The sequence below is a fragment of the Hyperoodon ampullatus genome (assembly GCF_949752795.1).
Source record: "Hyperoodon ampullatus genome assembly, chromosome: 2".
In the NCBI taxonomy this organism is placed as follows: domain Eukaryota; kingdom Metazoa; phylum Chordata; class Mammalia; order Artiodactyla; family Ziphiidae; genus Hyperoodon; species Hyperoodon ampullatus.
The window spans coordinates 13233030-13246253 of NC_136915.1; the positions used below are offsets into that span (position 1 = coordinate 13233030).

The 13224-nt window shown below is 59.4% G+C and overlaps 1 protein-coding gene across 3 annotated transcripts; it reads left to right on the forward strand.

The window, feature by feature from the left end:
* Positions 1-899: 899 nt before the first annotated feature.
* On the forward strand, positions 900-12564 carry LOC307048113 (chloride channel protein ClC-Ka; the record flags this gene model as incomplete). 3 transcript variants are annotated; one of them, XM_079697025.1, is made up of 19 exons in its annotated part: positions 900-999; positions 1658-1786; positions 2541-2669; positions 3678-3817; positions 4160-4237; positions 4331-4409; positions 4948-5073; positions 5432-5516; positions 5627-5728; positions 6272-6356; positions 6612-6785; positions 7247-7316; positions 7486-7596; positions 7960-8173; positions 9056-9189; positions 10835-10923; positions 11071-11154; positions 11914-12000; positions 12466-12564. In XM_079697025.1, the coding sequence occupies 19 exons, from the start codon at positions 900-902 to the stop codon at positions 12511-12513; spliced, it is 2064 nt and encodes a 687-aa protein (XP_079553151.1). In that variant the 3' UTR covers positions 12514-12564. The 3 variants fall into 3 exon arrangements, with proteins under 3 accessions (XP_079553151.1, XP_079553152.1, XP_079553153.1); XM_079697026.1 differs by having other exon boundaries at positions 11074-11154; XM_079697027.1 differs by lacking the exon at positions 2541-2669.
* Between the last annotated feature and the right edge of the window lie 660 nt (positions 12565-13224).

Genomic DNA, 13224 nt, shown 5'->3' on the forward strand with positions numbered 1-13224 from the left:
TTGGTTGCCACCCACCTCTGTGTGGCTCTGGTAGGTTGGGGAGCCCCTGCCCCTCGTCCCTCCTGGCTGCTCTGGCCTGCACCACTCAGCTGGCTGGGGCAGTTCCAGTTGGTTTGTCAAGGACATTCTTAATGGCCAGGGTAAACCCCGGCGGGCTGGGGCGGGGAGGCGGGGAGGCCAGGATGTTGATTGGTGGAACACACACCTGTCCAGGTGCACCTGAGCTGCAAGCAAAGGAGTCTCTGTCAGAGGAGGCCTGGCTGGGGCCACAGCAGAGCGGACTGACAGAGGTGAGGGGCCGCCGGGTTCAGAGCTGGGGCAGGGACTTGGATGGAACCTGCCAGGACCAGGGCAAGGCAGGGCAGGCAGGGCAGGAGCAGGAGGCTGGGCGGCAGGGAGCCAGCACCTCCTTTGGACCCTCAAGGCTTCTCCTTCTGGGCCTGGAGTTTTCCTGACTCTGGCCTGAGCTGAGGGGGAGGAGGCTCAGGGATGGGCATGGGGAGTCAGAGCGGTCCATGGGGACCCCACAGTGAGACAGTGACTCCCCTGGGCAAGGAGACTGCTCTGAGCAGTGGAAGCAGACAAGCGTCCAGGGAGGGTAGGAGTGGTGGCCACAGGATGGGGAAGGGGGCTCTGAGCCTGGGGTCCTGGCTTGATCAACCTGCTGCTGGACATGGAGGGGACAGCTAGGGACCACTGCCCTCCTCCCAAACATTAACACACACACTCGCACCCTCGGGGCCACCCCCTCAGGACACACCAGACCCACGTCCCCTCCTGAAAATGCCACCTTTCCCTTCTATCTGGGAAGTACATATTGGAAGGGCCCAGTGGCTGGGTAGGGGCGTTGGAGCAGCTCACCAAGGGTCCGTCTGCCTGTCCATTCCCTCAGGGGCCTGATGGAGGAGCTGGTAGGGCTTCGTGAGGGCTCCTCGGGGAATCCCGTGACGCTTCAGGAGCTATGGGGCCCGTGTCCCCGCATCCGCCGAGGCATCCGAGGTGACAGCTAGGTTCCCTTCCGCTCCCTGTCGAAAACCCTTCGGGACATCACCCTCCCTGGGTCCGCCTCCCCACCCACTTTGGAGCCCAAGAGCTGCCCCCGTCCTGGGCGGCAGGGAGGGAGGGGATCTGTCTGCCAGTCTGTGGGACAGACGTGCTAGATGTCTGCTCTCTGCCTTTGGGGAACGCAGTCCCCAGGCCTGATCACTCTGCCGGGGACCTTGCTAGGGGCCCAGTGGGTGCTCTCTGGCCTGACACCAGGACAGCCCCACTGGTCCTCGGACAACAGAGCAGTCTCTCTAGACTCTCGTGTCCTCTAAGCTATGTCCCCTGCGGAGATGCTGGAGAAAATGTAGTTCCCAGCCCTCCCTCCACACCCTGCCCCCTCCGTCACTCTTCCATAAGTACCTCAGGAAGGGGCAGGGGTGGGGAGGGCGGGTGGGTCAAAGGCCCCCTCCTGGCGGGGCCAATAGGCCTGGCGCCCACCGTGCTGCCACCTTCACTTGCACAAATCCTGCTGTCTCTCACGTGAGGCGGAGCCCCCTCCCAGCTTCCCTGGATTCGACCACCTGGCCCCAGCCCCACACAGCCCCTGCCCCCCGCCCCCACCCCGTGCCCTCAGGGGGCCCTGGGCTACCACCTGATGCCCCTGCCCCAGGTGGCCTCGAGTGGTTGAAGCAGAAGCTGTTCCGCATGGGTGAGGACTGGTACTTCCTGATGACCCTCGGGGTGCTCATGGCCCTGATCAGCTACACCATGAGCTTCACTGTCGGGCGTGTGGTCCGAGGTAACCCCTCCCCGACATGCATGGCATGCGCGCCTGCTCTGGACCCGGGGCTTTCGAGCACGCTTTCGGGATGCCAGATGGGCCGCCAGGTGCAGCGGGGGTGGGGGAGGGCTCTGGGTGGGGAGGAGGCCTGGGTCTGGTCCTGGCTTTGCTCTTGACTTGCTGTGTGACCCTGGGCAGGCTCCTGCCCCTCTCTGGGCCTCAGTCTCCTCATCTGCACAATGAGTGAAAGACCAAATATTCCTTCTTCCTCTGAGCTCTCTGCCCACCGCTTCCTGCCACCCCCGCTCCTTCTCCTCCCTCCTTGCTCTCAGCTCAGTAACTGTGGGGGAGAACACTTGTCCAGACCACCAGGCATAGAACATTCTCTCCTCATGCTTTGGCAGGCTCCACCCTGAGGTCTCCCTGGAAGAGGGGGCACGGGGCAAGAAGTGTCTAACACACCTTCTCTGGGAGACTTGCTCAGGTGGCATTATGAGGACCTGCCATGCACCAGACCTCATCTGAGAGCCCATTTGACAGATGGGGAAACAGAGGCTCAGAGATGTTGAATGGCTTGCAAAAGGTCACTCAGCTAGGGAGTGGCAACACTGGGATATGATCCAGGGTCCTACTCTTGCCTCCTCTTGGGGATCTGCCACTTACTGGGTGGTCCTGGGCCACCGCCCTCTGAGCCTCCATTTCCTGGCCAGCAAGTGGGTGTCTGAGGGCTGCAGAGCCTGTGGATGGCTCCCTGACTCCCAGCTGTCCCCAGCACACAAGTGGCTGTACCGGGAGATCGGGGACAGCCACCTACTCCGGTATCTCTCCTGGACCGTGTACCCTGTGGCCCTGGTCTCCTTCTCCTCAGGCTTTTCCCAGAGCATCACGCCCTTCTCGGGAGGTAAGCCCATCGCCATGTCATTCGCCTGTTTGCCTTGTCCCGCAGTGCCCACTGCCCAAAGCCTTTTCCTGTCCCTCGGGGCTCCTGATGGGGGGAGGCAGGAAACTGTAACCCCACTTCACAGCCAGAGAAGCCAGGCTCAGAAGAGTTGTGTAAGTTGCCTGAAGTCACACAGTGAGAAGGACAGATCTTTTTTTTTTTAATATAAATTAATTGATTTATTTATTTTTGGCTGTACTGGGTCTTCATTGCTGCGTGCGGGCTTTCTCTAGTTGCAGTGAGCGGGGGCTACTCTTCGTTGCGGTCGGTGCTCAGGCTTCTCATTGTCGTGGCTTCTCTTGTTGCGGAGCATGGGCTCTAGGCGCGCGGGCTTCCGTAGTTGTGGCACGTGGGCTCAGTAGTTGTGGCTCGCAGGCTCTAGAGCGCAGGCTCAGTAGTTGTGGCACGTGGGCTTAGTTGCTCCGCGGCATGTGGGAATCTTCCCGGGCCAGGGCTCGAACCCGTGTCCCTTGCATTGGCAGGCGGATTCTTAACCACTGCGCCCCCAGGGAAGCCCCAGGACAGATCTTGCTTGACTCGGGTCACTGTTGACTCTGCTGCCTTTCTGAGGGCTCCTCTGGGCCGGCACCATGGTTCCCCAGGGAGGGGCTCACGGAGGGGCACATCTCTTCCAGGCCTCTCAGCTCTGCTTTCAGCTCCAGGCCAGCAGCACAGGGGAGCTGCAGGGATGCATCTGGGTGGCCTGAGATTCTCTCCTAGGTTCCCCCCCATCCTGCAATAGCTGACTGGCAGGACCAGCTGGAAGAACGTAGGCAATTCACATCCCCTGTCTGTCCCTCAGCTTCCTCATCTGCAAAATGAGTTTAGGAATCCTAACTCACAGGGTTTAGGAGAGCTGACGAGATCATGATGTGAAGCCCCGTGCAGGGTAAAGCGATAAGGGTTTATCTAGAGATTGTCCCTCCTCTTCCTCCCCACCCTCACCCCGTCCATCCATCCCCTGCCAAGGTTCTGGAATTCCGGAGCTGAAGACCATCTTGTCGGGCGTGGTCTTGGAGGACTACCTGGATATCAAGAACTTCGGGGCCAAGGTGGTGGGCCTCACCTGCACCCTGGCCACGGGCAGCACCATCTCCCTGGGCAAAGTGGTATGGACGGGCATGAGAGCACCCCACCCCGTCCCACCCTGCCCTCCTGCCCCCTCTGCCTCTTCTCCATCCCCACCGAAGCTAGGTCAGGGGGAACTCAGGCCAGGGCCTGCCTTCGCGGGGCTCAGTCTTGGGGAGGAGACAGGCCAGGTCCCCAGAGTGTGACAAAGGAACTGGGGGGATGGAGGCATAGGGAGTGGGTGGGGCAGCCGGGCTGCTTCTGGATGAGGCTCCCTCTACCCCCCAACCCTGGGCCCGGAGCGGGAGGAAGGAGAGGAGCAAGGGCCCCGGCTCCCCCCAGGGGGCGGACCCTGTGCCCTGTGCGCACACCTCCTCTGGCAGGGCCCCTTCGTGCACCTGTCTGTGATGATCGCTGCCTACCTGGGCCGCCTGCGCACCAAGGCCATTGGGGAGTCTGAGGTAAGGGGCTCATGGGCCCCCCCCTCCTTGGAGGAAGGAGACGGAGGGGAGGGCGGGGGCTGACTCTCAGCGCGGGACTCCGGATCCCCCCAGAGCAAGAGCAAGCAAAACGAAATGCTGGTGGCGGCAGCGGCGGTGGGCGTGGCCACAGTGTTCGCAGCGCCTTTCAGCGGTGAGGCCCTCGCCTTGCACCCCGGGCTCCCACCCGCGATCCCCCGTCCCTCCCCTGGCAGACTGACCAGCTCGCTCCTCCGCCCAGCGGAGGAACCCGCAGGGAGGATGGCGGCTAATCCGGTCTTGGTTGTTACTTCAGCCTTACCGGGAGGGCAGAGCCGCCCCAGGGTGGAGGTGGGGGTGGGCGTCGAGATGCTTCACGGTCACATTAGACAGACTTGGGTTTGAGACTCAGATCGCCTTGCGTGACCCTGGGCCGGTGAGTTCAGTTCTCAGCCTCATTTCCTCGTCTGTAAAATGGGGATTGTAATCGTCCCCACCCCAAAGGCTGTTGTAAGGTTTGAGATGGCCGAGAGGAGCGCCTACAAGCCCGTTCCCTGGGCAGGGGGCTCCCGCCCTGCCCTGCCCTCCCCTCAGCTCAGGACCAAAGAGAAGGGGTGGCCCTGTCTCTTCGGGCTGTGGGAGAGCAGGACGGGAGTGGTCAGGGCGCTGGGAGGGGCGTGGTGGTGTCTGTCGAAGCTCAGTGTTGCCCCCAGGCATTCTGTTCAGCATCGAGGTCATGTCCTCCCACTTCTCGGTCTGGGATTACTGGAGGGGCTTCTTCGCTGCCACCTGTGGGGCCTTCATGTTCCGCCTCCTGGCTGTCTTCAACAGCGAGCAGGGTGAGCCCCGCCCCCTGCCCCGCCCCCTGCCCCGCCTCCCCTCCCTCCTCCCCCCTCCCCTCCCTTTTCCCTCCTCCTCCCCTTCCTCTCCCTCCTCCCTCTTTTCTCCTCTCCCTTCTCTTCTTCCTCTCCACTCCCCTCCTTCTAGAAGTGCGGAAACGAATTCACCTGTATTGGGCATGAAGGATGGGAGCCCCGAGGGTAGAAGCGGATGAAGCTGGCCGGGGAGGCAGGGCCAGGGAAAGGGTGTTTGGGGGCAGGACATGGCAGCACCTCCACTCCTGCCTGTTAACTCTGAGCCTTCGGTTTGGCCGGGGTAGGACTGTGGTCTCTGATCCCCACTCCCCTCCTTTCCCAGAGACCATCACCTCCCTCTACAAGACCAGTTTCCGGGTAGATGTGCCCTTTGACCTGCCAGAGATCTTCTTTTTTGTGGCGCTGGGGTGAGTGGATGCCTCTGGCCCCCCAAGAGCCCAACTGGGGGCCTCCCCCAGCCTGAACTGCTGCCCTTGGTCCTGGCGAGGGGCTCTGGACTCCCCTCCCCTCCCTGCAGGGCCATCTGTGGCATCCTGAGCTGTGCTTACCTCTTCTGTCAGCGAACGTTCCTCGGCTTTGTCAAGACCAATCGGGTCCTCTCCAAACTGCTGGCCACCAGGTGGGCTCTGAATGGGGGCCAGGGACCCCTCAGGGTGATGCCCCTAGACTCTCCTGAGCCTTATATAGAGATCCCCACCTCTAACACCCCTGTCCAGGTCCCCATAGTAACTGCTCCCCCACTTACTAGGCTCCCAACCCCAATATCTGAGCCCTCCCTCCCTCACTAACCTCCCTCCCCCTCACTGAACCCCTACTTCCCAGTGGAGCCCCAGGCCCCTTACTGAGCCCCCTCTCCTTACCAACCTTGTCTGCCCCCTGGCATTGGCATTTCAGAATCAGCCCTCCTCCACCTTGGCGGGTCCTGCCCTGGTCCCACCTGCCTGGCGGGCAGCCTGCCTCTGTCCCAAGCTCTCCTATCAGCCCCGAGCCCTGCTTACCCGAGCGGTGTGGGGCTGACCCCCACACGTCCCCTGCGCCTGTGCCTCTTCCTCCCGTTCCTGCCTCAGCGTCAGCCCCCAGGATGGCAGGGCCGCTCCGTGGGGTGGGGGGAGGGGAAGAGGACAGCTGGCACTGGAGCTGGCCCTCCACCCCCACCCCACAGCAAGCCTCTGTATTCGGCTCTGGCGGCCTTGGTTCTCGCCTCCATCACCTATCCCCCTGGCGTGGGCCGCTTCATGGCTTCTCGGGTAAGGGGTGTTGAGCTGGGGTGGCCAGAGGGGGGAATGCCCAGTCGTTGTCCAACTTGCGCCCATCATCTCCCTTAATCCCCACAACACCTATAAGGGGATGGCTGTGCAGCTCCAGGAGGGCCAGAGCCCTTCCCAAGGTCTCCCCACAACAGCAAGTGGCAGAGGAGGATTTGAGGCAGGGTCAGGCAGTGGGGGGTGGCAGGGGCTGCCGCCCGGCGCTCACACAAAACTCCGAGCTGCCCCCTTCTCCAGCTGTCCATGAGGGAGCATCTGGACTCACTGTTCGACAATAACTCGTGGGCGCTGATGACCCGGAACTCGTCCCCACCCTGGCCCTCGGAGCCCGACCCACAGAACCTATGGTTCGAATGGTACCACCCGCAGTTCACCATCTTTGGGACCCTTGCCTTCTTCCTGGTTATGAAGGTGGGCTCCCGGGGCCCCCAGGGATGTGCGCAGAGCTGAGGCCAGCCTTGGGTGGGATGGGGTACCTCCCCATAGCATGTACGTAGCGCAGGGCCTAGGCCTTCTCGCAGACTCCCTGACCTGACCTCCGCCCGCTGTGTGGTCCTGGGCAAGTTGCTTCAGCTCTCTGAGCCTCGGTTTCCTCATCTTTAAAATGGGCTAGTTACTGTGCTTACATCAAGGAAGGTTGAGAGGGAAAGGAGAGTCCCTGGCACAGTGCCAGGCACACAGTAGGCACTTTGCCAGGGTGGGGATCCTTCCCCTGGGCACACCTTCCCTCACACCAGATACTGGCGATGGGCGTGTGCCTGGGCATCCCTCCTTCTCCCTGGGAAACGCCCCTGTCCCCGTCTTGTCCCTCCCTTGCCTTCTCTTGTCCAGCTGCCTCTAACCTCTGCCCCCTCGGTTCCCACCCCCCACAGTTCTGGATGATAATTCTGGCCACCACAATCCCCATGCCCGCTGGGTACTTCATGCCCATATTTATCTTCGGTGAGTCTGGGGTGTTGAGGGTCTGAGAGACTCAGGGTTATCGGGACAGGGCCATGGCTCCTGGTCCAGCCACCTCCCCAGGATGGTACTGAGGTTGATCCCCAGGGATGGAGGACTGTGGGGACCGGGTCAGTCTGGCTCCCTGCCCTCACCCTAAATCTGTGACCAGGAGCTGCCATCGGGCGCCTCATAGGGGAGGCCCTCTCTGTTGCCTTCCCAGAGGGCATCGTAGCTGGAGGTGTCACCAACCCCATCATGCCTGGGGGGTATGCCCTGGCAGGTGAGTAAACCGGGTTCCCACTGGATGGGCAAACATCGTGGGTCTGGGCTGGACCCGGAGGATCAGCCAGTAGCTCTGCAGGGCATGGGGAGGTCGTTAGCCTCCCAATGAGCCCCACCCTTCCCTGAGCCCCGCCCCTCAGCCTCCATTACGTTTTCTAGCTCCGGTCTTGTCCCTAATGCCCCTTCTTCCTTACTGCTCTTTCTCTCACCAAGCCCAGGCATAGGGCACTTCCAACAGTGGCCAATGTGTGGCCTCTGGACAATTCCCCCCCCAGCCCATGGCCATAGTCACAGCAGCCTTGCCCTTTGCATGAAGCTGTCTCCTGGCCTGAGCCCCCCTCCCTGGCTCTGCCCTCTGCAGGGGCTGCGGCTTTCTCAGGGGCTGTGACCCACACCATCTCCACAGCATTGCTGGTCTTCGAGCTGACTGGCCAGATCGTGCACGCACTACCTGTGCTGATGGCGGTGCTGGCGGCCAACGCCATCGCCCAGAGCTGCCAGCCTTCCTTCTATGATGGCACCATCATTGTCAAGAAACTGCCATACCTTCCGTGGATCCGGTGCCGAAAAATCAGGTGAGCGGTGTCTGCTCAGGCTGGCTGACCGAGGTGATGGTGTCTGGGTGGGCTGACCTTGGACATGGGTGAGTGTGGGAGGGGCTGACACATGGCTGCTCCCTAGTCTCCATTCTCTCTAGCTCCCTGTGTGACCTTGGGGGAGTCCTTGGCCTCAGTGTCTTACTGGTCATCAGTCGGTCTCCACAACAGGAGGACAGATATCGCCCATTTGTCAGAAAGTGGGGCTCAGAGAGGTGCCATGTCTTGCTCCAGGTCACACAGAGAGTCAGCACCAGCTCTGGGAGGTCCCACCCCTCCCCCTGCTCCTGCTCTGCTGTCCTCACTGGGGCGTTGGGAGCCAGAGGTGGGACTGGAATACTGCAATGGAAATGAGCTTTGAGGTCCTGACTCAACCAGACAGGGCCGAGCAGCCTCTGTCCCCAGAGAAAGAGGACTAACAGGCTCTGAGAGTCCTGAGTCCAAGGCCCAGCTCCAAACATGCGCAAGTTGCTCCCTTCTCCAGACTCAGTTTCCCCATCTGTTAAATGGGGGTGGTGACTCCCGTGATTTTCAAACTTTAAAGCTCTTTTTTCCCTTTATGCCATAAAACGTTTCTTCAAATGAAATTCTCCAGCGACGGCTTCTGCATAAAACAGATCAAAGTAGAGCTGGTCTAGGGGGGAGATAGGGGTCCAGAGGGCTGGGAATCCAGAGCCAGGCCATAGGCCAGCTGGTTCCTCCCTGCCCACGTTGGGGTGCTAGGAGCTGCTCATCCCAGGAATCTCTTAGACCCTGCCCACGCTGGAGAACCGGCAAAACTCCTCCCGGGTCCCCCCAGCTTGTCCAGGGGTCTGGATAACCCCCACCCCAGGACCTGATGGGAGCATCCGTCTACCTCAGCTGTGACCACGTAACTGTGGAGCACTTCATGAACTGTACCATCACCACGCTGGCCAAGGACACACCGCAGGAGGAGGTGGTCAAGGTCGTGACCTCCACAGACACTGCCGAATACCCCCTGGTGGAGAGCACAGGTGCCCGACAGGAAGGGGGAGCACGAATGGGGAGGGGGCATTCCCTCTACCTTCCTCTTGGACCTGGGAGGGTCAGGCCCAGGAATGGGTAAGCAGGGCATTGTACCTATCAGGCACCTGGATCCAAAACCAGGCTCTGCAACTGTGTGACCTTGGGCAAGTCACTTCACCTCTCTGAGCCTCAGTTTCCTTATTGGTAAAATGGAGGTAATAGCCATCCTACTTGCGGGGCAGGAGTAGGATGATGGTAACACTACTAGGGTCTCCCAGAAGGCTCCTTCCCTCAGTCTCCCCTTCAGGCATTCCCCAACTGAGTCACCTCCCTCAACCCTGTTGCCATGAGAAAGACATCCTTTTAGAGAAAAATGAGTGGGGGCCCTTGTTAAAAGACACATAAGCTGAATCTTGGGAGAGGACCTAGCTAGAGCATCATTTCCCTCTAGGACAAGTACAGTATGAGTGGGAGAGATAAGCTGGGGGGTAGGGAGGGGACAGCCATGCCCCACTCAGGGCCACTGTCAGCCCATATGTCCCCTTTGTGCAAATGAAACAAAATTGCACACTTGGCAAGCATAGCACAGCTGGATTTTGATCCCCACTTGTCCTTTGGGCAGGTATCTTGTGCAATGAGCAACCTGCACAACCGTATGGGTCATCCCCATACCTACCCCAAGAGGCATAAAGCTATTTATGAGCAGCAGAACTGTAGATAAATCCCTTAAGCTTTATGAACTGCAGTTGCCACATCTGGAAAATAGGGAGGACAGAGTTGTCAGAGGTTCTCATCCCAAAGGCCAGGCCCTTCTCCCCACCCAAATTGGGACACCTATAACATTATCCCATAGAACATGCCAAATATCACACTTGAAAATATCTGCACATGGGTGACCTCTCAAGAACCTTCACCCCCCTGCTAGAACAAGACAAACTCCACTTCTACCCTTAGAGCCACAGGAAGCAAAGAGTTCCCAACCAGCACAGGCCCAGCCTGTGGGACCCTGCTGCTCATCCAAGAAATAGCTTTAATTGTTTTTGTTTTTAAACAGGGAGCATTTGTATGTCCACTTGTAAAGTTTTTATTTTACTGGACAAAAAGCAAAAAGATCAGACTGTCCCTCAAAACTAAATACCTGCAGACCCCAGTGATACCCTGGAGTGAGTCTTGCCAAGCCTCCAGCACGCAGGAGGACCTCAGAACATGGTGGCCTTCCAGGTTCATGCCTTCACTGGGCTGAGCCAGTGAAACTTCCTATGGGAAATGAGGGACAAAGCCCAGCCCTGACGCACAGTTTCATGCAGGTGTCCCAGACCTGCTCCTGCCTTGAGGCCCTGCCAGGTGGGGCATCTTGGGGTGGGCAGGTTACCTCCCGGGCCCCTGGCAGCCTTACCTGGCCACCCTCAGCTACCACTCCTCCACGTCAGAAGCTGAGTGACCTTGGGCAGGACAACTAACCTCTCTGTGCCTCTGAGCCTCGGTTTCCTCTTCCGTAAAATGGGTGATAATAGTTCCTGACCCATAGGTGCTGTACATTCCCAAAAGTCATGAGAACACCCAGCACAGTTCTTGGCACGTCGTAGCTGTCCAGTAAACGTAAGTTCTTTTTTCATAATGTGGCTTTTTTCCTCTCCCTCTCCACTTGTCCAGAGTCTCAGATACTGGTGGGCACCGTGCAAAGGGCACACCTGGTGCAGGCCCTCCAGGCTGAGCCACCCTCCTGGGTTCCAGGACACCAGGTGAGTGCTCATATGAGGTGTCAGTAGAAGATGGGGAGTCAGCAGGGTTGTGAGGGGAGTGGCCAGCTGATAGCCTGTGGTTTGACAGGGGCTGCCTGGGGAAGGGGGAGCTGTCCCAGGCCCCCATAACCCTTCCCCCATCCCCAGCAGTGTCTGCAGGACATCTTGGCTGGGGGCTGCCCCGTGGAGCCAGTGACCCTGAAGCTGTCCCCGGAGACCTCCCTGCACCAGGTAATGGGGAAAATTTGCGCTGTGGGCAGACAGGGGTCCTGGGATAGAGGGAAGAGCCTGAGAGGGAAACTTGGCTCCAGCTTCCCGGACATGCTATGTGGCTCTCTGTTCTTCCTGTGCCTGCTTCCTCACCTGTGGAATGGGCATGCAGTTCCCGCCCTCTCTGTCTCTCGGTTCCAGGGCTGTTGGGATGATGCAGAGACTAGGGAAGAGGGAGAGCTTGGGAAACAGAGGATTCTGGATGGAGAGAAACAGTGGTTAAAAATATGTCTTTTCATCAAGGCACACATGGGTTTCAATTCCAGTTCTACCACATTCTGCCTGTGTGATCTTGGGCAAAGTACTTAATCACTCTGAATGCTGATCCCCTCCCCCCTGCAAGCACAGAGGCTGGCACATGGGTCATGGAGGGACAGAAGCAGGTTGGGGACCTAAGCGTGGCCCCAACCCCTCTGTGCCAGTGGATGATGCCGGATGATGCTGAAAAACGGGTCCTTTCCACTAGTCCCTTGTGTGGACTCTGGGGACCCCTGGTGGTCATATTGGACATTGTAGGCCCAGGTCTTGGTCTCCCTCCCACCATCACAGCCGTCCAGCCCTCCCAGGCTCAGAAACAAGGTGGGTTGGGCACCACTGGGACAGAGCCTGGCCCAGGCCTTCACCTCTGCTCAAAGCTGCCAACCTAGGAAGAAACTGAAGCCAGAGGGTTCGGGTGGGTGCCACCTACCCTCCAGTGTTTCCTAACCGCCCCCCCTGCAGGCACACAACCTCTTCGAGCTGTTGAACCTTCAGTCCCTCTACGTGACGTCTCAGGGCAGAGCTGTGGGCTTCGTGTCTTGGGTGGAGGTACCATGGTCCCGAGGGTGGAGCAAAGGGGAGGAGCCATGCTCGAACAGGCTGGGGAGGTCGGGGGCACCAAAACTCTGCCATCAAATTTGGAGGGGCCTTGGGACTTCCCTGGTGGTCCCGTGGTTAAGATTCTGCTCTTCCACTGCAGGGGGCGTGGGTTCGATCCCTGGTCAGGGAACTAAGATCCCACATGCTGCACAGCATGGCCCAAAAGAAAAAATTTGGAGGGGCCTCATGGGATTCTGATGAGCCTCACTTCCTGGCCCAGAGTAGCCAGCCACTTGGTCCAGCTACCTCTACCTTATTTTGTGGCCAGCCCTGCCATTCTCTGGGCCTCAGTGCAATAGGGAGGCACTGGCTCTAAAATTCACTCCAGAATCAACCCTTAGGGGAGTCACACTATACTGGCGCCCCCCACTTGCAATCTCCTCTACATCCGCCCCACTCTGTTCTCTGTTCTAGTTGAAGAAAGCAATTTCCAACCTGACAAACCCTCCGGCCCCAAAGTGAGCCAGCCCGGCAAGATGAAACAGGGCCCCTCAGCTGCCCTGGTGAAGGAGATGGGGCAGAGACCTTGCCTCTCTCCCCCGCCATCATAACGCACCCCTCCCCTCCAGCCCAGCACAACTCCTCGGCGAAGTAGGCAGCTAAGCTAGCACTGGAGAGGCCCCATAGTCACCACGTCCCATTCTCCATGAAACACGTGCTACCTGCCTTGAAGGACAAATCCCCCTCTGGAGAGAACTCAGAATGCAAGACAGCAGAAAACCAGCATATGGTGGGTGCTCCATGAAAGAATCAAATTCACAAATGAAGACATTGGTATATTCTGTCGCCAAGGGCACGCAGAGATGCCCTCTGAGGGTTGTAGGACTCCCAACTGGAGGCTCCTGAGAAAAAATAAAGCTGATTGCCAGAGCCGTCTGTCTCTCATCTCAGCTTCCAGGGTGTTAATCCTGCCACCTTAGCAAGGCCACGGTCGCCGGCCCTGAGTGAGCCCTTGGGCGCCCCCTGGTGGTCATATGGGCATTGCAGGCCTGGGGCCTGGTTTCCCACGCCTCCTCAGGTCCCCCTTCCTGGCTGGGAGTTATGAAAGCAGGTTCCCACCAGGTCTTATGATGCTTGTGGTCATGTGTAAGCACGACCCTGTGGCCCAGTTTCCCTCACTCCAGCAGCCTCAGCCTCCTCCTTGGCTGAGCCAGGGTTGACAAAGTGGGGTCC